Here is a 25606-nt window from a genome sequence, read left to right as displayed (position 1 = left end):
AAGAAACCCTCATGCACTGCTGATGGGAATGCAGACTGGTGCAGCCACTGTGGAGAACAGTATGGAGTTTCCTCAAAAGACTAAAAGTGGAATGCCCATTTGATCCCACTTCTAGGAATATATCCCAAGAAACTAGAAACATCAATAAAAAAGGATATATGTACCCTTATGTTCATAGCAGCACAATTTACCATAGCTAAGATTTGGAAACAGCCTAAGTGGCCATCAGCAGGTGATAGGGTTAAAAAACTGGGGTACATCTACACAACGAAATAATACGCTGCTGTAAAAAAATAATAATACCCTTTGCAATAGCATGGATGGAACTGGAAAGCATTATGCTAAGCAAAATAAGCCAGTCAGAGAAAAATAAATATCACATAATCTCACTCATTTGTGGAATACAATGAACAACATAAACTGATGAACAAAAACAGAACCAGAGACAGGGAAGCATCGATCAGACAGTTGAACCTCAGAGGGAAGGTAGGGGAGGGTGGAGGTAAGGGGGAGAGATCAACCAAACGACTTGTATGCATGCATATAAACCTAAACAATGGACACAGACACCATGGGGATGAGGGCATGAGTGGGGGGTTGGGGAGGACAATGTGGGGATAAGGACACATATGTAATACCTTAATCAATAAAGAAAAAAAAGCAACTAAGAAATAAAAATTGAAAGGAGGAGAGATGCCAATAAAGAGGGCAGGATTCAGTTATAGCTGATTGAGTAAGTGTGCTGGGATCAGGACAGCATACAGATACTTGAGAGCCTGTACTTTATTATAAGATGTTCAGGGAACATTTTAAAAAAAATGGAACAATGAAAATCTCAAATGTAAATACATAATATAAATAGTACCAAATATAGTAATATAAACATTATCTACTATAGTGTAATAATATTAAAAATAAATAGCAAATGAAGGACCAAAACAAATATAGAACCTAAGAACACTGTATATCAAAACCTGGTTTGGCTCAGTGGATAGAGCGTCGGCCTGTGGACTGAAGGGTCCCAGGTTCGATTCCATTCAAGACCATGTACCTTGGTTGCGGACACATCCCCAGTGTGGGGTGTGCAGGAGGCAGCTGATTGATGTTTCTAATTCTCTATCTCTCTCCCTTCCTCTCTGTAAAAAATCACTAAAATATATATATATTTTTAAAAACCTGTGGGATGTGACCAAATGTGGTACTCAGGAAAAAATTCATACACTTAGTCATGCTGAAACCCAAATGAGAGTGAACCACTCTAAATTACTTCATCCTGAAACTCAAGTTTAATGCCTCCCCATCCCCCAGAAAAAGCTAAAGAAAGGAACTAATGAAGATAACAGATCACCAGTTAATGAACTTTAAAACAGGTGAATTCATGAGCTAGTTCTTAAAAATAAAACAATTCCTCCAGATAATTAGGAAAAAAAAAAAAAATACCCAATATAATCTGGAAGTCCAGGTTATTTCAGATAGAGGGAATTCAAAGAATTACTTGTTTTAAAAATATATTTATTTGGTCATAGTCCCTATGTTAGTACAAGATGTTCTGGTAAATATACTTAATGTGTTAAATATATTAAATTCCATGTTTTGAAAATTTTCTTGTTTTTCAGTCTATTGTGCAAGTGGAAACATTAGGAGAATTTGGTGTGTTTTTCACTCTTTTTCTTGTTGGCTTAGAATTTTCCCCAGAAAAGCTGAGAAAGGTAAGGATTTATCAATCCATGTTATTGCCCCCAATTTAACATAATATGGTTTTGTTTATTTACTATTAACATTTGTTCATGACTTGGCTATCATTTTGCTGACCTCTTTTCCCATGTGTCTCCTTAGTTCATCCTGTTATTCTTTCACCTTGTTTTCTTTGGCCTCATTTTTTTCTATTAAAAACTCCATTTGCCCATTTTCTGATTCTGCTATCACACAGAACAGTTGCACTGTCCTAAAAATCCTCTGTATTCCACCTCTTCATCTATCCTCCCCGCTAATATCTAGCAACTGAGCATGTGACTTTGGGCAGTGTTCTTGTGTCTTATGAGCTGGGGTTTGTAATGTCCCTTCAGCTCTGACATGGATCCTCACTTACCAGTCCCCAAGTCCCCCGTGTGCTACCCCTGAAACCTGACATTCCCCAGGAAGGCATCCTATCCCTTTCTAGGCCCTTGGGCTCGGATTGCAGAAGATTGATATCTTCTTAATCAACTACATTATTAATTAACACATTTTTTTATTTTTTATTTCTCAGATATAAGTAACTGGCAAAATGCTAGAGCATCTGAAGTGACTAGTGTAGTCGTTCTCAATTGATAGTGCTTCTGCTGTGTGGGTTGATTGCCCAGGTGTTCCTGTAATGGTAGAAAATTACTGAATAGGGTTTTCTAAATAATAATTGCTGGAAGGGCCCTCTGAGGTCTTCAGTGAAATCTCTTAAAGATCTGACTAGAAACTATTCAAAAACATGGAAGTCTGAAAATGACTTATTCCTTGTTGCTGAGGAAAGCTGTGGTCTTTCTGTTCTACCCACTGGTACCATTGGTTGAATCATTTATTAGTAAGTCATCATCCATTGCCTTACTTCATTCTTCTAGCTTCACTTAAATTGTTCTCTTACTTTATATCATAACTAGTGGCCCAGTGCACAAAATTCGTGCATGGGGAGGGGGTGTCCCTCAGCCCGACCTGCACCCTCTCCAATCTGGGACCCCTCAGGGGGTGTCCAACTGCTGGTTTAGGCCCACTGCCTGTGGAATTGGGCCTAAATGGGCAGTCGGACATCCCTCTCGCAATCTGGGACCGCTGGCTCCTAACTGCTTATCTGCCTGCCTGCCTGATTGCCCCTAACCACTCTGCCTGCCCGCCTTCTCATCCCCAACTGCCCCCCCCTTGCCAGCCTGCTCTCCCCTAACTGCCCCTCCACCCCCATCGGCCTGATCGCCCCCAACTGCCCTCCCCTCCTGGCCTAATCACTCCTAACCACCTCTGCCTCAGCCCTGCCACCATGGCTTTGTCTGGAAGGTCTCCTGGTCCAATAAGCATAATACCCTTTTATTAGTATAGATAGTTCACCAGCTTTCGTCTCTAAATACAATAGATTATAAAATAATGGAGGCAAGAGTTGTATTTTCTTCTCCTTTATTTCTTATTTGTTCTCTCAACAAACACTTCTTGAGTGTGATGTTCCAGACCTTTGGTAGCTTCTGAGTGTAAGGCATTGTATACAGTCAACATGATCCCTGTCCTTTGGTGAGTTGTGAACAGAAGTCTTAGGAAAAGAAAGAGGAAGAAGAACTGGAGAGGGCAGTTTAGGCTGATGTGTGCATCTGGGTGTGTGGTCCCGAAGCACAGGGAGCAGGGTCTTGGCTGAGAGGGTTCTTGTCAGTGCTTCTTAGACTCTGATGTCCGAGGAGTGGCCTGGGGCTCTTGCTGACCTAGAGCTACAGATGTGGGCAGCCTGAGGGCCTGCATTTCTGTGAGGGCAGGGTGCCCCGTTGGACAGGAAGTTCCTGAAGGATGTTCCCTTGGGTATTTTCTGTCGTTCCCTCCATACCTTGCTCCTCAGGCTAAATAGATCCCAACTTCTAGACCAAGGTGTAGCAAGACACCGGACAATAAAGTCAAAAGTTCGCTCTGGACCTCAGGAATTATTTTGTCTCACTTTTCTCTACAGATGTGGAAACTAAAGAAGAGAGATTATTACCTATTTGAGGTGTACAGCCAGTTAGCGACAGGTTCAAGCCTGAACTCCAGGTGTCCTGCGTGGGCAGGAATACTCTAACTGAGGGCTAACACTACGTACAGAAGGGGATACCTAATACCTGTGAACCCTACAATCCAACATACTCAGCCTCCTTAGTTGCTGCAAATGGCTGTGTGGGTCTGCTCTGGTCCTTCATTGCTCCTTAGCTGTAATATACATGAAGAGGAAGAAAGATTTGGAAGAGATTTGTTTTATGATAACACGCTGCCAAATATAAAAAAGTCAAGAACATGAAATATGAACTTTTGAGGAACAGCCATTGTGAGGGTAACTTGTGCCTTTCTGGAGGAGAGAGTGGGGCCTGGGGACCAGGATCACACAGCAGGAGATAGATGTGGCTCTGCATGGAGGGCCGAGCACTCAATCCAGTGAGCATTCAGTTCAGTTTCCTCTTTTGGTCTCCTCCAGTTGGGACTTTATGGAGTTGGGAGGCTCCTGTAATTGATTTCCTGAACAGGTGGACCAGCAGACTGGCAGCTGGTCATGGCTGTGGTGAGGGCCAGCGTTGGCTTCTGCTTGTTTGGCCACAGCAGGAAATCAATACCAGCCTAAGAAGAGCCTCCCAGCTTCCCTGATTCCCAAAGAAAATGTCGTTGGTTTTGCAAGAAGTATTGCTTTGACCACGAACCAGAGCAGGGGAAGGAAAAGCTCACATGCTCTAGGGCACCCAAAGGGGAGTAGATGTGTTGAGACACAGATGAGGTTGGCCAGCTGGTGGGGCCTCAGCGTTTGCCTTTGACTTCACTGTTCCAGAGCTGTGCTGAGCCATGCCTCTCCTGCCCATTCTTTTTTTTTTTTTTTAATATATATTTTATTGATTTTTTATAGAGAGGAAGAGAGAGGGATAGAGAGTTAGAAACATCGATGAGAGCGAATGATCGATCAGCTGCCTCCTGCACACGCCCTACTGGGGATGTGGCTGCAACCAATGTACATGTCCTTGACCGGAATCGAACCTGGGACCCTTCAGTCCGCAGGCCGACGCTCTGTCCACTGAGCCAAACCAGTCTCGGCCTGCCCGTTCTTCTGGGCATCCATGAGTTTTCTGAGCAGAGGGAATCAGTTTTAATTGGGAGGGTGCTGTGAGGAGAACAAAACAAGTCCTTTAACGTAGACTAGGATGAGTTTTGGGTTAATTTCTTTTGTTAATATGTAATATTCACATTTGTATAATGTCAGACAATTTTTATTATGTTGTCTCTTTAACTAGATTGAAAATCCCAAAGGGTTAGAATCAAACTTGATTTCTTTCACATTTTCTATTATGTTAAGTGCATGCCGAGGTGTCTAATCAATTTGTGTTTGATTATATGCTGCCTGGGTTTATGTCCTCACATTGTCTTCCATGGGACCCGGTCAAATGACCTAACCTCTGTGGTCTGGTGTTTTCATCTAGAAATAGGGGAGACAATGATATCTACCTCTGAGATGTGTCCTGAGGATTAAATTATATGCACGCACATATGTATATACACAGAGACATGTTTATTTAGTTCCTATAACAATTTCTAGACCTGGGGAAGCCTTAAGTTAGTGTTTATTGTCTCTGTTGTGTTAACATTACGATGTTGGATTTGTGCTGAAGTATCTACTGCAGAATTTCAGGCCTGCCCCATTACTGGACAGTATGTATGCACATGCATCACTAAAATGTATAAATAAATGTGTTCTCTTTAAGGTGTGGAAGATATCCTTACAAGGACCATGTTATATGACACTATTAATGATTGCATTTGGCTTACTATGGGGACACCTTTTACAGATCAGACCCACTCAGAGCGTTTTCATTTCTACTTGTTTGTCTTTATCAAGCACACCCTTAGTATCCAGATTCCTCGTGGGCAGTGCCCGGGGTGAAAAAGAAGGTAGGTGATGATCTCTTTTAAATATGTGTTGAAGCAGTACATATTTAATTCACTCCGAAGGCCTGTTAGAAAAAAATTACAACTCGTATTCTCTCCTTGGGGCTTTCCTAATAGTTATGGACATTCCCTTAGGAATTATTGTCCCTGTAATCTCAGCTTCTCCAATCCTCCATTTGATTAAGAAAAATGTCTTTTAATGAACTATCTGGCATTGAAATTGGGACTCAAAAGAACTGTTGGCCCAGAAAGGAACTCACTACAGACTGATTCATTTGCCTCTCAGCATAACCATTATGGCTTGTTGCAGTTTAGGTTCTTACAAGGGTATTTCTTGGATCACATGATCTCACACATCTAGAGGAAATAATGAACAACATAAACAGACCCAGAGAAAGAAAAGCAGCGATCAGACTCTCAAACCTCAGAGGGAAAGTAAGGGAGGATGGGGGTAAGGGGAAGAGATCAACCAAAGGACTTGTGTGCATACATATGGGCCTAACCAGTGGCCATGGACAACGGGGGTTGGGAGAGGGGCATATCTAGGAAGGGGTTTGGGATGGGAATGGGGGAATAAGGACAATTATGCGAGACCATAATCAATAAAATAAAATAAAAATGGGACATAAATCAATAAAATAAAATAAAACAGTTCCTATTCTTTCAAAAAAAAAGAAAAGAAAAGAAAAATGTCTTTTTATATGCTCACAAATTGAGAATAGTTTGAGGAGCATTTTAAGAGAGAGGAATCTACATTGAACAAGATACTGTGGAATTGGTGAGTTAAAAGGTTAGTGTGCTGCACCCAACCTGAAATCACCCAGCTCCAGAATTCTAATTCACTGTGCTTATTGACTACACTACTGGTGTTACATGCAACCTAAAAAACAATGTGATTGATGTACATTGCTTTGATTCTGGCAAGTATTGGGAATTGATGTAAGTTTGATACCTTCTTCTATAAAATATATGAGGTACTTTGGTAATTAAAGGTACTTTCACCTCTTCTACTTTGGTGTTAGTATCATCTGTGTGTATGATAGCTCACATCTCAAAATCATTGTTGTGTATAGTGATGTCAGACCTGGTAGGACGCTTAGGAATGAACATTCTGAGGTGTGGTTTGATGGCACTGTCGTGCAGTTAAACTTTTTCATGCACCAGTCTTCTAGTATACTATAATACCAGTACCTATGAAGACATCAGTGGCTAGAAAAGACAATTAACAAACTCAATTATCAGAATATGAAATCTCTTTATTTGTGGGAAAATCTAATAAAGTCTTTAAAATAATCATGTTTGAAACATTCAACCACAAATGAAAAAACACCATTTTTTTAATCTTTTTTTTAAGAAAACATAGAAAGTTCCAAAGCTAAGAGCTGTTGGTTGAAAATGAGGCCTATGTGAAGAATTGCATTCCCCAAAGCTGCATCATTTTCTCTCCAGAGAAGTTGTGTAGTCCCTTAAGCCAGTGCTGGTTACTGCTTTCCTATTCTGTCCACATGAGTCAGTATTTCTATACCAAATCTGCATTATTCTCAAAGGGAAGGGATCTTCAGTGTGGTGATGATGGTGAGTTTAAAGGAAAGTGACCCATGCCACCAGGCTCTGCTCAGCATATGTGACCAGAAAAGGATGGGGCCAGGTCTCTCTTGAATAGCTTAGGGAAGCAATAAAGATCAGAGATGGAGACTGCTGCTGCATGTGTTTCTGGGTCACAGTGAAATTGGTATGATTATCCAGGCCTATCATATTATTTGCCATGCCATCTTGTCATAATGTCATTTTTCTGTAATTTTATAATTAAGCAGTAACATGGAAATATTTGGGAGATTTTCTTTACAAAATTTTTTAATCTTAAAAATGTTACAGTGTTTGCTCTCAAAGAAATTTTGAAGTTTGTATTCTCATTTAAAGGATCAAAATTATTTTAATTATTCTGGAAATATGCATGATGACTTTATTTTGATTTGGGACAATTTAAAATACTGGAAAGATTTGCTTTTCATGTTTTGTTTTCGTAAACAGGTGACCTTGACTATAGTGCTGTGTTGCTTGGAATGCTGGTGATGCAGGATGTACAGCTGGGGTTATTCATAGCTGTCATGCCAACTCTTATCCAAGCAGGAGCCAGTACATACTCTAGGTACATTTTTATATTATTTTATTTCATGGTTTGTTTTTCTGGTTTCATATCATTTGTTTATAAAAATGTTATTTGATACGTTTTCCAGAGATATGTTCGGAGCTTGTATAGCACAGGCTCAGGAATAACCAGACTCAAACCCTAGCTCTATGTATGGACATTGATTGGGCCAGTTATTTAACCTCACTCTTCCTTAGGTTTTTCATATAGAACGTGAGGATAATATCAGTACTTACTTCATGGAATAGTTAGGATTAAAAGAATTAAAATATAAAATGCTTGGAACATAGTGGTGTGTGTGTATGTGTGTCCACACTATCATTAGTGATTATCATTGTCATTGTCATCTTCATTACCATTTTCCCTGATCCTTCTTCCTAGTCTTCTAATAAAATAATACCAGAACCCAAACTGTACTTGCTTAGGTTCATTTTGGTTGGGAAAGCCAAATGGGAAAAATAAATTTACTCAAAAAGTTGTAGGTTGGGTTGCACATATAATGCTATATGATAAAAGCCTAATATGCAAATCAACCAAACAGCAGAAGGACCAATGGAATGATCAGTTGCTATGATGTGCAGATGCTCAATGAAGGAGCTACCCCCAGACCAGCCAAGGCAGGTGCCAGCAGGGGCCCCCACAATTGCCCTGCTGGTCACCCCACAGAGGGAGGTGACAGGCAACAGTGATGGAGTGATTCAGGGGTGGGGCCAGTGCTGACCCCCGATGGCCCAGCCAGTAAGGAGGTGACTGGCGCCAGGAAGTGACTGAGGAGGGGGCAGTGCTAGGCCAGCCAAGGTGGGTGCCAGAGGGGGACACCACCGGTCACCCCACAGATTGGCCTTGATCGCTGGCCAGGCCTATGGACTTTACCCATGCACAAATTCCGTGCATCAGGCCTCTAGTATAGTATAAGAATACCTGCCAGAAAATAAATACACTTGCAAAATATAGGGTGCCCTGTACAATTTCAAGGTACGTTGCATGTGGGTTAGGATTATAAACTTGAATTTGTTTAAGCAAATATACTATATGCATATAAATATTGTGCTTTAAATATTTCCAGAGGATACATTTTTTTACCTCTTACAATAATGATACTATTGGTCAAAAATTAGTAGATTTTGAAATTTCTATTAGAACCACTTTGAAATGCTAAAATCTTTCTCATTTACTTTATTTCTTCTGTACTAATCTGTATGACTTCACCTAAACCTAATCACTTCCCAAAGGCCCACCTCCAAGTACTGTCACATTGGGGTTCAACATATGAATTTGGAGGGACACAAATATTCAGTCCATAACACTTTTTGGATTTATCATATTTGGTGTTCGCTAAGCTGCTTGAATCTGTAGATTTATGTCTCTTGCCTAATTAAGGAATTTCAGCCATTATTTCCTCATGTAATTTTTTAGTTTCATTTGCTTTCCTCCTTCTGGGACTCCAGTGATTTGTTTGTCTGTTTTTGTCCCACAGTCCTCTGAGACTTTTCCTTTTTCCCCCCAGTTTATTTTTTTTCTGTTCCGACTGAGTAAATTTTTTTTGATTTGTCCTCAAGTTTACTGATTCTGTCCTCTGTCATCTCCACTCTACTATTTAGCTTATCTAACATTTGGCTCTTCTTTTTCTAACTTCTATTTCTTTTCTGAGATTTTCTTTTTTTCATTTATTTCAAGAAAATGCTTAGTATAGGTATGATAGCTGCTTTAAATTCTTTGTCAGATATTTCTAACAGTGATTCATCTCTATGTTGGAATCTTTATTATCTTTTCTCATTCAAGTTGTGGTGTAGTTTTTTAAATTGTTGTGGTGATAAATGATTTTCAGTTGTATCCTGGACATTTAGTATGAGTATCTAGATCCTATTCATCATACTTTTTAAAACAAGCAGTCCCCCATTGAGGTATGATGTGACATTGTATATGTGTGTTTATTGCCTGCTAGGTTTTACCCAAACTGACAAACCTACCTAATTGCACATGGGTTGGTTAGAATTATTTTGTGTTTTTTAGTATTTACCTTTGCCAGATATTACAATAAGTTTCAGGAATCCCAGAATGATTAAGATCTCTTTTCTGCTCTCAGATAACTCAGCTATGTTAAAAATGAATGCCTTTTAACTGAGATTTCCAGAGGTCAAGGCTCATGTCCTAGAGCAAGACCTCCCTAGAGTTCTAGCTCAGCCACTTGCCAGCTTTGGAAACTTACCAAACCTCTCTGGGCTTCAGCTTTTCTCACCTATAAAATGGGACAATATGGAAATAGGACTTATCCCTTGCACCGTGTGAGGGCTGCAGGAGAGGATCCCATAAAGCAGTTAGAACAGTCGCTGGTATATGTAACTATTAAAGATCGTTTATTGAGGTCATTTTCGCTTGAAGACATTATGCTAAGGGAAAGAAGCCAGTGACAAAAGGCCATATATTGTAGGATTCAATCTTTATGAAGCATCCAGAATAGGTAAATCCATAGGGACAGAAAGGAGATGATGAGGTGTTGCCAAGCCAGAGGAAGAAGGAGTGGATTCAGGGTTTCTTTTTTAGGTGGAAATATATTCTAAAATTGATTGTGGTGGTGGTTGCACAACTTTGTGAATATACCAGGAAACCATTGAATTGTACACTTTAAATTGGTAAATTGTATGGAATGAGAATTATATCTCAAAACTATTAAAATTATATGCAATATTATTATTATTTTTTTAATAATATATTTTATTGATTTTGTACAGAGAGGAAGTGAGAGAGATAGAGAGTTAGAAACATCAATGAGAGAGAGTCATTGATCAGCTGCCTCTTGCACACCCCCTACTGGGGATATGCCCGCAACCAAGGCACATGCCCTTGACCGGAATCGAACCCGGGTCCTTCAGTCCCCAAGCCGACGCTCTATCCATTGAGCCAAACCGGTTTTGGCTGCAATATTATTTAAACTACATAAAGAAAACTGCATGAAGAGACCATAAATATATATATATATATATATATATATATATATATGTGTGTGTGTGTGTGTGTGTGTGTGTGTGTGTATGATATATATATATATATATATATATATATATATATATATATATATATATATATATATGAATAACAAGTATATAACAAGGTATTAATGAGTAGAGTAATAGAGTATGGTACTTTTATTGTTTACTATACATACATTCTTATATAATTTGGGAAAAACCTCTTTTCCAATTTTGATAACCAGAGAAAATTTACAGTAAAAAATTTAAATAAAATCAGTTTTAATATTAATATAAACTTTGCCTCTTTAGGAGGCTTTATTCAGAATTAATCTTTTTTAAAATCCTTATCCAAGGAAATGTTCATTGATTTTTAGAGAGAGGGGGAGAGAGAAACATCAATGTGAGAAAGGAACATTGATCATTTGCCTCCTATATATGCCCAAACAATATTGAACCCGAAGCCTAGGTCTGTGCCCTGTCTGGGAACTGAACATGCTACCTTTTGTGTATGGGACAGTACTCTAAGCAACTGAGCCACCCTAAAGGGAAGAATTAACTTCTATACCCCAAATATTTAATGGGTAATGAGCAGAGCACAGAGACTATGATAAAGAATACTTTTTAAAAACAAAGTGATTTGACCTATTAGAATTAAAATCTTGCAAAACCATGGAAGTTCTAGAAAAAAGTATGGATAAATTTATAATATTGAAGATGGGAGGACCTTTCTGCTTCAAGAAGAACACAAATTCTAGAAGCCATAAAGGACAAGAAAAGTGATAAGTATTACTGCATTAAAGTTGTTTAAAGACACACATATACATGTAAACACCCATACACATATGTGCACATATACTCACACGCTTATGTACATATACTCATTTGGTAAGCGGGCCAAAGACAAATGGGAAAAATATGTTTGTACACATATTAAAGACAGGGTGTTAAGTTTCTTATTTCATCAAAATCTCCTACAAATTAATGAATTTCTGAATAACCCAATGTGAAAAATAGGTAATATAAGCAGCTAATGTAGAAATGAGTAAATGGAAGCTGTTCCCTTCATACAATGGAAAAGGAATGGCTCTTTTACCTGTCAGATTGCAAACTTTTAGAAGTGGGATGATGCGCAGGATTGCAGAACGGCACTCTGGGGTCTTGGTTGGGGGTGGAAATTGGAGCAGCCTTCCTGTCAGCCTATTTGGCAGTGTTTGTCAAGTGCAGACTGTTGCACATGAATATGCTCCCAGAAGCTCATCATTCAGCACATCAAGAACCTAGAGCAGCTCAGGTGCCTGGCTGAGAAAATGATGACATAGATACGTGATGGAATGCTGACTCAACTTTGAAATGAGTGAGGCTTGTGCATAGAAACTTTGCCAAAACCTGATAAACAGAGGAATGAAGATGCAGAATAGTACCTTTCTGAGCTGTTTGACTATTTTATCCGCACCATCATGCATTTACTGGACAGTTTGGAGGTGGATCTGGATGCAGGCTCTGGACGTGGTGATTGCAGAGCCTGTGCAGCAACTAAGAGCACAGGTCCTGGTGCCAGACACCTGGCACATGACCTGGAGTGATAGCTTGGCCTTTGCCTCCACTTTCTTGTCAGTAAGATAGGGATGGTGACAGTGCTTGTCTGGCTGTAGCTGCAATCTCTAAAGTGGCTGCAATCTCTTTATCAGCTAAATAAACTGGACTGAGATTAGAACACTTGTAACATGCCATGCACAGGGGAGGATGGCCGCTCTTAGGGAGTTGCCATGATGTCTGGGGAAGATACTGAATGAATGATGAACAAGTAAATGGTCAACAAGAAAATGACTAGTATAGGTAAGTGCTATGCAAAGAATTATAATGGGGTGATAAGTCCGCAAACAACGATGACCACTTCAGATTGGCAAGGCATCTGAGCAGTTGACTGAGGCTGAACTCTGAAAGACACAGCTGAGCCAGTCAGCGAGGAGAACCTGGGGTGAGGTGGGGTGCACTGGCCCCACAGCTGGGGAGAGTATGGCTTGTCAAGAAGCAAAGGCCGGCCGTGTCTGGTTTCCTCAGTAGATAGAGTATCAGCCTCAGACTGAAGGGCCCCAGGTTTGATTCTGGTCAAGGGCACATGCCAGGTTACAGGCTGGATTCCCAGTGGGGGGCATGCAGGAGACAGCTAATCAATGATTCTCTCTCATCACTTATGTTTCTATCTCTCTTTTCCTCTCCTTTTTTCTCTGAAACCAATAAGATAATAATAATAATGACTTCCCCAAAAAAGGTCATACCACATGTGATGTCTTGATAAAGTAACAATTGGTGCAGTAACTTTGGCTATACAGACATTGGAAAAAAAAAAAAGAAGAAGAAGAAGAAGAAGCAGCAGCAGCATCAGCAAAGGCCGGTGTAAGCTATTTTGCAGGTGAGGGAGAATGGAAGGTGCTGCTGGGTGAAGGAGTCTGGGCTCATCTGAATGTCACAGGAGCTTTGGACCTCTGATTGATGTTCCCAGCATGCTGTTTAGGCCTCCGAAGCATGAACGAGATAAGTTAGGAGGGTGTCATCACAGTTTTGCAGGGATATTATCACTGATGTAACGTGGAAGGCTGGTCAGGAATTTGAGGTAGACTGTCACAGAGAGCACATTTCCATTCCTGCCTGGGCTGCAGACCCTGGTTTCTCACCCTGGCTCCCCCACTTCAAAGACGTGGAGTCATTCACAGTGACTTTGCTTCTTTGCTGCCATCCCAGCTCTGTTCAGATTCCCCTAAGTAATCATGTGCAACTTGAGATTTGTGTCCCGTGCTGCTATTTTAAGCCTGACTGCTATAATGAATTCTCTCATAGTACAATAGACCCTGCTTATCTGTAGGATACAATTCAAGACCCTTAGTGGATACCAGAAAACACAGATAGTGTTGAACCCTATGTATGCTATATTTTTTCCTATGCATACATATCTTTTTACTTAAAGGGAGTATTTTACAGCTTCTGTTTGGCATATCTGAATTGCCAGCATCACTACTCTTGCACTTTGGGATCATAATTAAGTAAAATAAGGGTTACATTGGCTATAATACCCCAACAGTTGATCTGATCACCAAGATAGCTACTAAGAGACTAACAGTAATGTATACTGTGTGGAGACACTGGATAAAGATGATTCATATACCATGCGGGACAGAGCAGGATGGTGAGGGATTTCATTATGCTATTCAGAACAATGCACATAAACCTTATGAATTATATTGTTGTTGTTTTTGGAATTTTCCATATAATATTTTCAGGCCATGGGTGACGGTAGGGAAACTGAAACCAATAAAAGGAAGCCACAAATAAGGGGGAGGGGGGACTACAAAAATAAGATTTGTATTCTTCCATTGAGACCTTCTAAACAGGAACTTTGGACTGAATGGTTTCCTAAATATGGTGGAGGGCCAAGTTTCAGAAAATATGTAGCCCTAGCTCAGTGGGTTAGCTGTTGCCCTGATATGTCAAGATGTTGGGTTCTACACTAACCGGTTTGGCTCAGTGGATAGAGCGTTGGCCTGTGGACTGAAGGGTCCCCAGTTCGATTCTGGTCAAGGGCATGTATGTACGTTGGTTGCAGGCACATCCCCAGTGGGAGGTGTGCAGGAGGCAGCTGATCAATGTTTCTCTCCCATCCATATTTCTAACTCTGTATTCCTCTCCCTTTCTCTCTGTTTAAAAAAAAAAAAAAAAAAAAAAGTCAATAAAATACATTATTAAAAAAAAAAAAAAAGATGTTGGGTGTTGGGTTCCATCCCTGGGTCAGGGCACATACAAGAATCAACCAATGGAATGCATAAATAACTGGAACAACTGACTTATGTTTCTCTCTTTTTCTATCTCTCTTCCCCTCTCTGAAATCAATAAATAAAAATAAAATATTAAAAAACCAAAATATGTATATTATTGTAAATGCTAGAAATTCAAGGTGTCCCAACACATATATACACATGTTGACAGCTGATAACTCAGTGGATGTTTCTTTCTTTTTAGCCATACTAAGCTGAAAAACAAAGGAAATGAACAAAGGAAATTCATCCTAAAATGCTACTGGAAGTTTGAAAATGCAGTTGAAATACAAACACTGCCTTTATAATTATTCAAAGTGTGTATACGTTTTTTTGGGACACAGACTGTCCCAAAAAAGGATACACACTTTAACAGCTGATAACTCACTTAATTTTCACTCTTTTCCAGGTCTGATTTGAAATAATGGATAAAGCCAGACTAAGCTTTGAACAAAGAAAATTTATCCACAAGACATTTTTATGGGGATACATAAAGTTTATGGCAAAAAAAAAAAAAAAAAAATGGTAACAGTTGATGAATTGAGGGCACACAAATACCAAACATAAATATTCTTAATGCTTGTGATTCCATTGTTTCACATTATCAGCAGTGCCTGAAACATTAAGAGTCATCAGTTTGAAAACAGGTGTTGACCAAAAAAAATTATTCACTTCTGTAGATCACATTAAATTTTGAAAATGAACTGTTAGTAAATACTAACTTTATAATTATTCAAAGTGTGCAGACATTTTTGGGGACATCCTATATACAGTAGTGCCTTTTTGTGAGCTTAGTACAGAATCCTTTTCTTTATGACTAAGTAATAGATATAAAATTCAGAATTCTGACTTGGGATAAGAGAATATTTTGCTGAAAGTCACTGGAATTCTTTAGTTACACTTCTCATGTGAGCCTGCAGTGTAATATTACAGGGTGACTATGGCCTTATAAAGAATTTCAAATGGGGGTTATTTTCTGAGAAAGAATTTTATTATCTATCGCTGAGATATACAAGCTGTCAGTTAAGAATCATTACATCCTATAAAATGCATTTGCTTCAAAGAATTGATTGCAATCGAGCTTCTTTATTGATTCAAATAAAAATGTCTGAGATTAATATGATTGATTGTTTTTATCTTAATATTTGGAAATGAAAATGTATGTGATTTGGGTCCTTTATTTTACCACATGCTAGAAAATAGTGGAAGATCATTTTATTGGGTTTTAGAAAAATATGTTTAGAGGTGAAATAACTTGTCTCTTTTTTTTTTCCTTTCCCAGCATTGTCATGGAAATACTACGAATACTGCTTTTGATTGGTCAGATTCTTTTTTCGCTGGCTGCTGTTTTTCTGTTATGTCTTGTTATAAAGACTTACCTTATAGGACCATATTATCGAAAGCTACATATGGAAAGCAAAGGGAACAAAGAAATCCTTATCTTAGGAATCTCGGCTTTCATCTTTTTAATGTTAACGGTAATTCTCATATTTGTTATTTATGTAATTTGACTTATATAACCTGTTCACTGAAAGCTTGTGATCAGTTTCTTTTTATTTTAATAATAGTTAAAATATTTAAACACTTATTAGTATTTTTTTATTTTATACATAGTTATCATGCTACACATCAATATTAATATAAGTTAAACCTATTTAACTGTTTTAACTCATATCTTAAGCATTTTGCTAAAAATGTATTTGTGGAGTGCTGCATTAAAAAACAAATCTAACCCTAGCCGGGCTGCTCAGTTAGTTGGAGCATCATCCTGTACGCCAATGTTTCCCAAAGTGTGGTACGCGTACCCCCAGGGGTACGGGAAGAGTTTGGTGGGGGTACGCGTTGCACCGGAGTTTGGTGGGGATATGCACTGCACCGTGCTTAGCTGCGCCTAATTCTACGTTCTCATAAGTACGAGGGGTACTCAGCGTTACGAAAATTATAGAAGGGGTACACATATGTCAAAAGTTTGGGAAACACTGCTCTGCCAAACACACACACACAAATCTAGCCCTGGTTGGTCTGTTAGAGCACCAGCCCATGCCCCATAGGATGCGTTCAGGAAGCAACCGATCTCTCTCTTCCTCTCTCTCTCTCTTCCTCTCTGTCTCTCTGTCTTACTCTCTTTCTCTCTCTTTCTCTTCATCCCTTCCACTCTCTCAAAAAAATCAATATAAACAGTATCTTCAAATGAGAAATAACAAAAAGCAAACCTGTGAGAATGAAAAGCCACCAGTGTCAAATACCTTACTTTGTCTTAAACTATTTTTTTAGGGTTTCTTTTTTAAAATTTTAATTTCTTTATTGATTAATGTGTTACATATATGTCCTTATTCCCCCACAACCCCTCTTATCCCCCCCACTCATGCCCTTTTAAACAGCTTTGTACCTGAAAAAAAGATTAACAATTTAAAAACAAATTTTAGTTCTGTTCCATAATGACAAGATAGTCAAAAGAACTTCTTTTGCCATAAATGGGAAAGGTTATAAACAAAAGGCTTATGCCCTGGCCAATTTGACTCAGTGGATAGAACGTTGGCCTGTAGACTGAAGGGTCCCGAGTTTGATTCTGGTCAGGGGCATGTACCTTGGTTGTGGTACATGCTCAGTAATTATAGTCAAATGAAGACTATAATTCCAGACAGCTGCCTCCTGCACACTCAGTAGGAGGTGTGCAGGAGGCAGCTGATTGATCTTTCTAACTATCCCTCTCCCTTCCTCTCTATAAAAAAATCAATAAAATATATATTTTTAAAAAACAAAAGGTTTGTTTTGGAGGCAGCCTTCTCCTTATTTAAAGGATAAGTATCACATGAGAATGGGGGAAATGCTGGGAGACCCCCTCCTAAGTGGCTTAAGTACTAATGGCATCACTACACTACCAGCATTTGCTCTCCTTGGCCTGTATCCCAGAGAAATAAAGACTAGGTTCACACAGAAACGTACGTGCTAATGTTTACAGCAACTGCCCAGGTGTCCTTCAGCAGGTGAATGTTTCAACCAGCTATGGTCACTATGGTCCATCCACATGAAGGAAGACTACCCGGTTTTAAAACTATTGGTACATGATTTACCAGAGAATTGTGTTGGATGAGAAAAGCCAACCCCAAAGGTTGCATAAGGTATGATTCCATTTCTGTGAGATTTATGACGACAAAATTTCAGAACGGAGGGAAGATTGCTGGTTGCCAGGTATTAAGGAAGGAGTGTGGGTGGGATTGATCCTCATGGGGACAGAACGTTCTACCTCTCTTCACTGTGTCTCATCAGTATCCTGGCTGTGACCTAGTGCTATGATTTGTTAAGATATTGCCATTAGGGAAACTGTACTTGAAATCTATGATTATCTCAAAATAAAAAGTTTAATTTTAAAGAGGAAATTAGCAAAAATTACTTCCTTATATATGATTTAATTGCCTGCTAGTATTTCGTAATCTTGTGAGAAGACTATGATTTGCTTCTGCTCAAAGCTGCTCAAGTATATGACTTGTGAAATTTTCTTTTCATTGGTTTATCCATTCCAGAATATTTTTCTCTTTGAAAATAGCATCCAGCACATTTGTCTTACCTGGATGACTTCCTTACTGTTTCCTCAGTCATTGGTTCTTAGTGTTTGTTTTGTTTTCTTCATTTGACTATAATTACTGAGCACCTGCTATAGTTGCCAGGCATGGTGTTAGGTGTTGAACATTTTGCATATTAGGTATTTATTCTCTGTGAGACTCCTCATTTATTGCTGGGTGATATTCCATCATATATTTCACAGTTCATCCTTTCTGTTGTTAGCTACTATGGTTTGTTTCCATTTAGGGCTGTTAATGAATAAAGCTGCTGTATATTCTCATATGTGTTCTTTGTTGGACATGTGATTTCACGTCTGATGAATATATGTCTAGGAGTGGAGTCGCTGGGTTGTAGAGTATACATGTGTTTATCTCTAGTAATTTTCCATGCTAGTTTTCCCCAAGTAGTTATACTGGTTTATACCCTTACCAGAGTTGTGTTAGGGTTCAGTTTCTTAGTATCCTCACCAACACATTGATCAGTAGTCTCCTATATGGACCCAGACCAGGAATCAAACCTGCAACCTAGGTATGTACCCTGGCTGGGAATCCAACCCCAACCTTCTGGTGCATGAGATGATGCCCCAACCAAATGAGCCACATTGGCCAGGACTACAATACTTTTGTTGCTGTTAATCCTCCATTGATTTTTAAAGAGTAGGAAGGAGAGAGAGAGAGAGACATTGCTTTGAGAGACATCGATTGGTTGCTTCCTGCAGGACACTGACCAGGGCCGGGGATCAAGCCTGTGAGCAAGGTCGTGCCCTTGACTGGAATTGAATCTGGGACCCTTCAATTCGAGGACCAATGCTCTATCCACTGAGCCAAACTGGCTAGGGCTATAATACATTTTTTAAGCCAGAGTAAGGCTCTTCCTTGATTCAGGGTAAAGAAAATGTATCACAAATATTTAAAATAAAATTTGGAAAATACTCTAATTCAAAAATTTCACAGCTATCTACATGAATTGTTTTAAATGTTTTAAATTAATTTTTTCTCCCTGTATGGTTAATTCAACTCATGTTAGCTTTCTCATGTCGTCTCTCTGGGTCATCCTCTCAGAGGCACCGCTGGGGATCTCACAGATGTACAGCAAGATTTGATTTTCACAGCTTTATTGTGATGGTTCTGCTAGACCTAACAAGGCTGTCTTTGGGTGTGAATCCTACTTTGGTAGAAGCCGGTGGTAACTGGTGGCACTGTGTGTGTGACGTGGTCTTTCCCTCCTCCCCAGGTCACAGAGCTGCTGGATGTCTCTATGGAGCTGGGCTGCTTCCTGGCCGGAGCGCTCATCTCTTCCCAAGGCCACATGGTCACCGAGGAGATTGTGTCTTACATCGAGCCGATTCGCGACTTCCTGGCTATCATTTTCTTTGCATCCATAGGTAATTTTCTGCTTTACATCAGAATGTTTAAATTGTGTTTGTTAAACACTTGCAGATTACCTCTATAATCTCTATATACTTACTAGTGGCCCAGTGCACGGGGGGGGGGGGGGGGGGGGGGAGGGGGGGGGGCAGCCTGGCCTGTGCCCTGTCACAGTAGGGGAGTCCCACAATCCATCACTCCAAAGAGGTGAATATATATTGAGTGTGAATAACCAAAGCAAAAATATGTAAAATGGTTATTGTTACAAAGCATGGCTCTTGATAATCAAGAATCCCAATTTGAAGGTGCCCTGAGGCAGGTGTCACATGTCAGTGTTACCTAGCACCTTGCAGCCCTGGACCCTTGCTCACTTTCATATCTGTGGCCTGGTGTGTATTCACAGTGACCGTGAGAACAATTGTTTATAAACACGGGCACCTGCTTTACATGTCATGCTGTGTTCACTCACTGCCCAAATCCACAACTACACGCGAGGAAGCTGAGGCAGAGAGAGGTTAATAGGCATGCCAGCATCTACAATTGGTTAGTGGTAGATCCGGGATTTTAGCCCGGAGCCTGTACTGTTTACTTTTGTGCTATTCCAGGTATGCACTTGGTATTTGTTGCAAGAATGAGTGGCTTTGAGTGGAAAAACTGTAGCATAGCTTGCTAGCTCTCCTGTCACAGTTCTGTGTGGCAAAGACATTGTAACATGGGCTTCATCTCACTCCGCTTTGTTCATGTCACTAAGCACTGGCTCCAGTTGTTTGGTGTCAGCGTTCCTCTCCGCACAGGGCCCTGCTCACGGCCAGAAGTCAGGGGCGTGAGCAGCCTCCACCCTCAGAGCAAAGGCCTCTGCCATCTGGCCTGTGCCGAGCACCCCACTGGTGGTTGGGCCGGTGAGGGACTCTGGGGGCCCAGGAGCCACCCACGGCAAATGCTTGAAGAGCGCTTAAACAGACAGCACAACAGGACGGTGCTTACAAGAACTCTTCCTTCTACTGAAACACATCTGAGGAGTTTGAGAGTGAATAGGTTTATCATTGAGAAACTGGTGTGAATTTGTTCGGAGACCGGCTGTGTGATCCTGAAAGAATTCTCGTGCCCGTCTTCTTCCTCACAGGCCTCCACGTGTTTCCCACTTTCGTGGTGTACGAGCTCACCATCCTGATGGTCCTCACGTTGGCGGTGGTGATCATGAAGGTACGGAGCCTCTCAGTCATTGGTGATTGGTAAAATTCTGGTTGTCTTGGGGTTTGCATGTCACACAGCACACATACTTCCTCCTGGGCCTGAGAGCCTGCCCACAGAGATGGATGCCGAGTCTGTGAGCCCCCAGCAGGGCCACTTACCTGGAACAACGTCAGTGAGACGCCCCTCCTCCCCCTCCTGCTACCCCACCGCCTGGGGACAGGTCTGGGTTAGGATACAGGTGGTTTGGGTTTGTCTTCCTTTGTTTGATCAGAACTGAGTATGTTTAAAAGTGTGAGTTAGAAAGCTGGAATGGGAGAAATAGCTCTCTGATCTTCCAGAGAAGTCCTTGCAGTAGAATTTGACTTTAATTCTAAATGAGTCTGAAGAACCATAGAACCTGCTCTTGTGATGCCTGCAGATACACATCTTCCCGGTCACAAGAATTATTTCCCCACTCTCCTGTGTCTGTCCTCCAAGACTACAAATCATTGCGTTGCCTCTATTAACTTTTAATGCCCTGACCTGCTCTGTAGCTATCTGGCTTTATGGGTTATAGAAATTGACTTAAAATATTTCCACTGGAAGGAGCCAGAATCCCCGATGATTGTCCAGCTGCCCTATTGGCTCCAGGCTGCTTACCCCTCTGGAGATTGCTTACATGAGAGAAATACATTCTCTCTTATTAAAAATAAAATTCCTATTGGAACGCTATATAACATCTAATGCTGTTCATTTAGTTCTGGGGGCTGGGGAGGTTTTGTTTTCTGCAACTGAACCCAAGCCCTGGATTTGGCCTTGGTGTTCTGTGTGGTTTTATTTCAGACAAATTTGTGCTTATTTGGTGCCTTCAGCATAGAAGTGCCTCTGTGTGTTATTCGAGGGCTGCCTCGGCATTTGTGTCTTCCATGTCCTGGGTGCTTGGCCGCCGGGGCTCTGATGAAGCAATAACATGGGCCCTCTCGCAGTTTGTTCTGGCAGCACTGGTCTTGTCTCTCCTCTTGCCGAAAACCAGCCAGTACATCAAGTGGATCGTGGCCGCGGGGCTGGCCCAAGTCAGCGAGTTCTCTTTTGTCCTGGGGAGCAGAGCGCGCAGAGCCGGCATCATTTCTCGGGAGGTGAGTCTCCACCCACTTCCTATAAGTGTTCTGATCAGGCAGGTGCTTCGTCAGTGTCCTGTTAGACTCCCCTCTTGCTGATGTGTGAGTATCGTGTGTGCGCAGGTGAGTTTGCACTTACATTTTCCCTCTGCATTTTCCACCTCTATCATTTGTCCTTTTTTAACTGGCTGTGAACTAGAAGTTGATAAGTATTATTTGATGATCCATAATTGTCACTACATTTGATAAGAAGGAGATTTGGGGTTTTTTTTGTGATGGGTGGTGGGGTGTGGCTCTAAAATGAAAAAAGGACTCCCAATCCCATGGGTAAATACGCCGCACTCTGTGCTTCCCTGTGTTAAAAGTTTAATGTTTAAAACCTGAATATGCTTCCAGGACCAGATAACTGAGTTGAGTATTAGCCCTGAGTGAGCTAAGGGCAAATTGATGCTGTAACTATAGAAAGCATTTCATAACTAAAAGTAGAGCATTACTGTTTCAGTGAAAACAAGATGGAGATCAAAGGGAGTTTTTTTGTTGTTGAATGTATAAAATGTTGGGTAATAGTATAGGAATTTGAATTCCCTGATTTTGAACTGCTAGCTCACTTAAGAAATCACATGTGTGCCGGGCTGGAAAACTGCGTACCATGTAGACTGTAGAAATCAGCTGTTTTTGTTCTCTTCAATAAATAGGTAGAAACAGTTAACTTCAGGATGTTTTTAAGTCATGGATTTGCAGACACATAAGTTCCTAATAGTAACTTCTATTTATAATCATTTTTTACTCTATAGCCCTCTTCTGCAATCTAGGTGTCACTCTTTGCCCCTTTTGATGTCTGTGTCAGCACAGTTGAACTTCTGGGCCTGAGGGGGTTTGCCCTGCTCTCATTCCGCTCCTCAGGGCAAAAGGGAACTCCTGACTGCCTCTCCTGACAGCGTCCCTCCCTGAGTTGTGATGGTGTCAGTAAAGTCCACCCAGCCAAGTGACACTGTGGGTGTTTGGACCTGCACACCTGCTCCCTAATAAATGTGGACTGGATGAATATAAAAGTTCTAATTGGTTCACGTGAAATGCTGGTAGGCATTCAAAATTAAGTGGTTGTCTCCTTATGTCCACACGTGTGAGGAAAGTAAGTCCTACTACTAAAGAGCACTTCAAACAATTGCGGAAAAATGGAATCTGTGCCTGAGCTCCATCTGAGACCTGCCCTGAGGCTGTATCCTCACTCTGAGTGATGCCCAAGGGGTCAGTCTGACTGCCTAGTGAGCCCAAGCGGTAACTGGTGACTATGATTGCACAGACTCCAGTGTGTGCACCAGTGATACATCGCCCTGACTAGTTTCCACTGATGCTCAGGGGCTTAATCACAAGGAATAATAACAGCCTGTAATTATTGGAATCGAGAGTCTAGGTCAGTGGTAGGCCAAGTCAGTCAGCAGAGTGGCAAACCGTGGCTCGAAAGCCGCATGTGGCTCGTGAGCCGCAGTTTGCCAACCACTGTCAGCCTCACATCCAAATGTAGAGGCACCTGTATAGGGGTGTACCTGAGAGAGTATCTGTGGTTTGAGTTGGACATAGACTTACCTGTTACGGGTGCACCTCTTTTTTTTTTTTTTAATATATTTTATTGATTTTTTACAGAGAGGAAGGGAGAGGAGAGAGATAGAGAGCTAGAAACATTGATGAGAGAGAGACATCGACCAGCTGCCTCCTGCACACCCCACACCAGGGATGTGCCCGCAACCAATGTACATGTCCCTGACTGGGACCCTTCAGTCCGCAGACCGACGCTCTATCCACTGAACCAAACCGGTTTCGGCACGGGTGCACCTCTTAATCCTGAGATGATGCTCAATTTTACCTGTTGCAGGTGTACCTCCTGATCCTGAGCGTGACCACGCTCAGCCTCTTACTGGCCCCGGTGCTGTGGAGAGCTGCAATCACAAAGTGCGTGCCACGGCCAGACCGGCGTTCAAGTCTCTGAGGGCATCAAGACGATCAACAGCTTTGCAAAGCGAAGCCTGTGTGCAGGGAAGCCTGATACTTAGACAGTTCTGTGACTGCACTTTGGGGAGCAAAATATGCTACTAAGGAGTGGGGTGTCTTATTTGCCCAGCTTTCCAATCTATTACTGCCATATTTTAGAATCTTCCAGAGTAATTTATTGCGTTCAATTGATCATGCACAATATAAACATTACGCTGCATTTTATAAGTCGCCTTGACTATTTTGCCTGGATGTGCCTTTTTTTCGGAAATTAATGTTAACTTTCTATTGTTATTTTATCAGTTCATGATACCTTGGTAAAAAAAAAAATTAGAAAGCTTTTTTATTTATTGTACAACTTTGGTGTTGTAATCTGTTGGTCAGTATTTGTTATTAAAACATTTCTGTGATGTGACGTTTTAATTCTGGCAATGTGTTTGAAAAGTTGCTTTTAATCCTTAAAGCCTATGTTTTCTAAAATGAGATGTGTTTGTTTTTTTATTATAACAATTTTAAATAAAACACTTTTCATGTCAGTTTTTTAGGTTATATAATTCGTTTAAAATATTTGGTTTTGGGATTCTTTAATAAAGATCCTTTATGATCAAAATATAACTAATTGAAACTTATTGAAAATTATTTTAATAAGATTTTTGTGTTTTACTAATCTTTATCAATTTGTTGTTATTGTGATTTGAATATTACCACCCTATTCTTCAAGAGGCCAAATTAATGTAGTGCTATTTGCAAAACCTAAGTTTTAACTTTCAATTTTAAAAGTGTATTTTGGTGATTATGTGCCCCATTTTAGAAAACCACATGGATGACGAACTGATCCTTATAAAGATTTCCCTAGGGGTTACGTTAAGCTACAGTTTTTCTATAAATATTGGCTTTAAGAGCCTAAATATTTGACCAAAATATTTGGACAGACATGTTAGGTGGAATTATGTATTGCAGATATAAATTATGGATTGCAGTAATATAAATTAAAACACTTTAAAATGAAATAAATTGCATCTAGTCTGAAGTAAGTCCATGGAGAAATGATACAAACATGTGTTTACTTTTAGAAAATAGCATTGGTCATATTCATTTCTACAATAAATTATACAGATGGTCCTGCCCATTCCCTTTGAGTCATTGGGTGTATACACAGCAGTGTGCTAGACATCCTGGCTTGGCCCTCATGTAATGATGCTGAGGCCTTCCTATCCCATCTGTAACACTACCTTATTCCATCCAGCAAGCTGGAACAGGCTGACGGCTTCTGAGATACATTTTGTTTTGTATCGCCAGCACCCCAACAGATCCAGAAGTTCATTTTTTGTTGAACTGAGTGAAACCCATTTGATGTGCTTACATCAAGTTTTTAACAAAGAATGGAGTTCACATCACTCTGAAAATGAAGTAAATAAAGATGCACACTGCCCCGCCAGCATGGCTGTGGTTGGATGGTGACCTATAAACCAGGAGGTCACAGTTCAATTCCCAGTCAGGGCACATGCCCTGGTTGTGGCTCGATCTCCTGTGTGGGGAGTGCAGGAAACAACTGATCATGATCCTCTCATCATTGATGTTTCTATATCCCTCTTTCTTCCTCTCTGAAATAAATAAAAATATATTAAAAATATATCTAATAAAAGAGTGGTATGCAAATTGACCATCACTCCAACACACAAGATGGCTGCTCCCATATGGACACAAGATGGCCGCTCCCATGTGGACACAACATGGCCAGCAGGGGAGGACAGTTGGGCAGGACCAGGCCTGCAAGGGAGGGCAATTGGGGGTGATCAGGTCTACAGGAGAGGACAGTTGGGGGGACCAGGCCTGCAGGGGA

General features: G+C 40.6%; 1 protein-coding gene across 4 annotated transcripts in view; it reads left to right on the top strand.

The window, feature by feature from the left end:
- Positions 1–25364, top strand: part of TMCO3 (transmembrane and coiled-coil domains 3) — a 40053-nt gene extending 14689 nt beyond the window's left edge. The window contains exons 6-13 of one of the 4 annotated variants that reach the window (XM_084879834.1): positions 1617–1709; positions 5439–5625; positions 7654–7771; positions 15835–16030; positions 19350–19500; positions 20607–20686; positions 21643–21792; positions 23648–25364. In XM_084879834.1, the coding sequence (XP_084735960.1) occupies positions 1617–1709; positions 5439–5625; positions 7654–7771; positions 15835–16030; positions 19350–19500; positions 20607–20686; positions 21643–21792; positions 23648–23761 (1089 nt within the window). In that variant the 3' untranslated portion in view covers positions 23762–25364. Of the gene's footprint in view, positions 1–1616; positions 1710–5438; positions 5626–7653; positions 7772–15834; positions 16031–19349; positions 19501–20606; positions 20687–21642; positions 21793–22469; positions 23299–23647 lie in introns of those variants that run through there. The other 3 variants (XM_084879835.1, XM_084879836.1, XM_084879837.1) reach the window with 3 other exon arrangements.
- Positions 25365–25606: the final 242 nt, after the last annotated feature.

This window comes from Pipistrellus hanaki (assembly GCF_964339955.1).
Source record: "Pipistrellus hanaki genome assembly, chromosome: 3".
Taxonomy (NCBI): Eukaryota; Metazoa; Chordata; class Mammalia; order Chiroptera; family Vespertilionidae; genus Pipistrellus; species Pipistrellus hanaki.
Note: the sequence above shows the minus strand (reverse complement) of the source record. Positions and strands in the feature narration are given on the sequence as shown.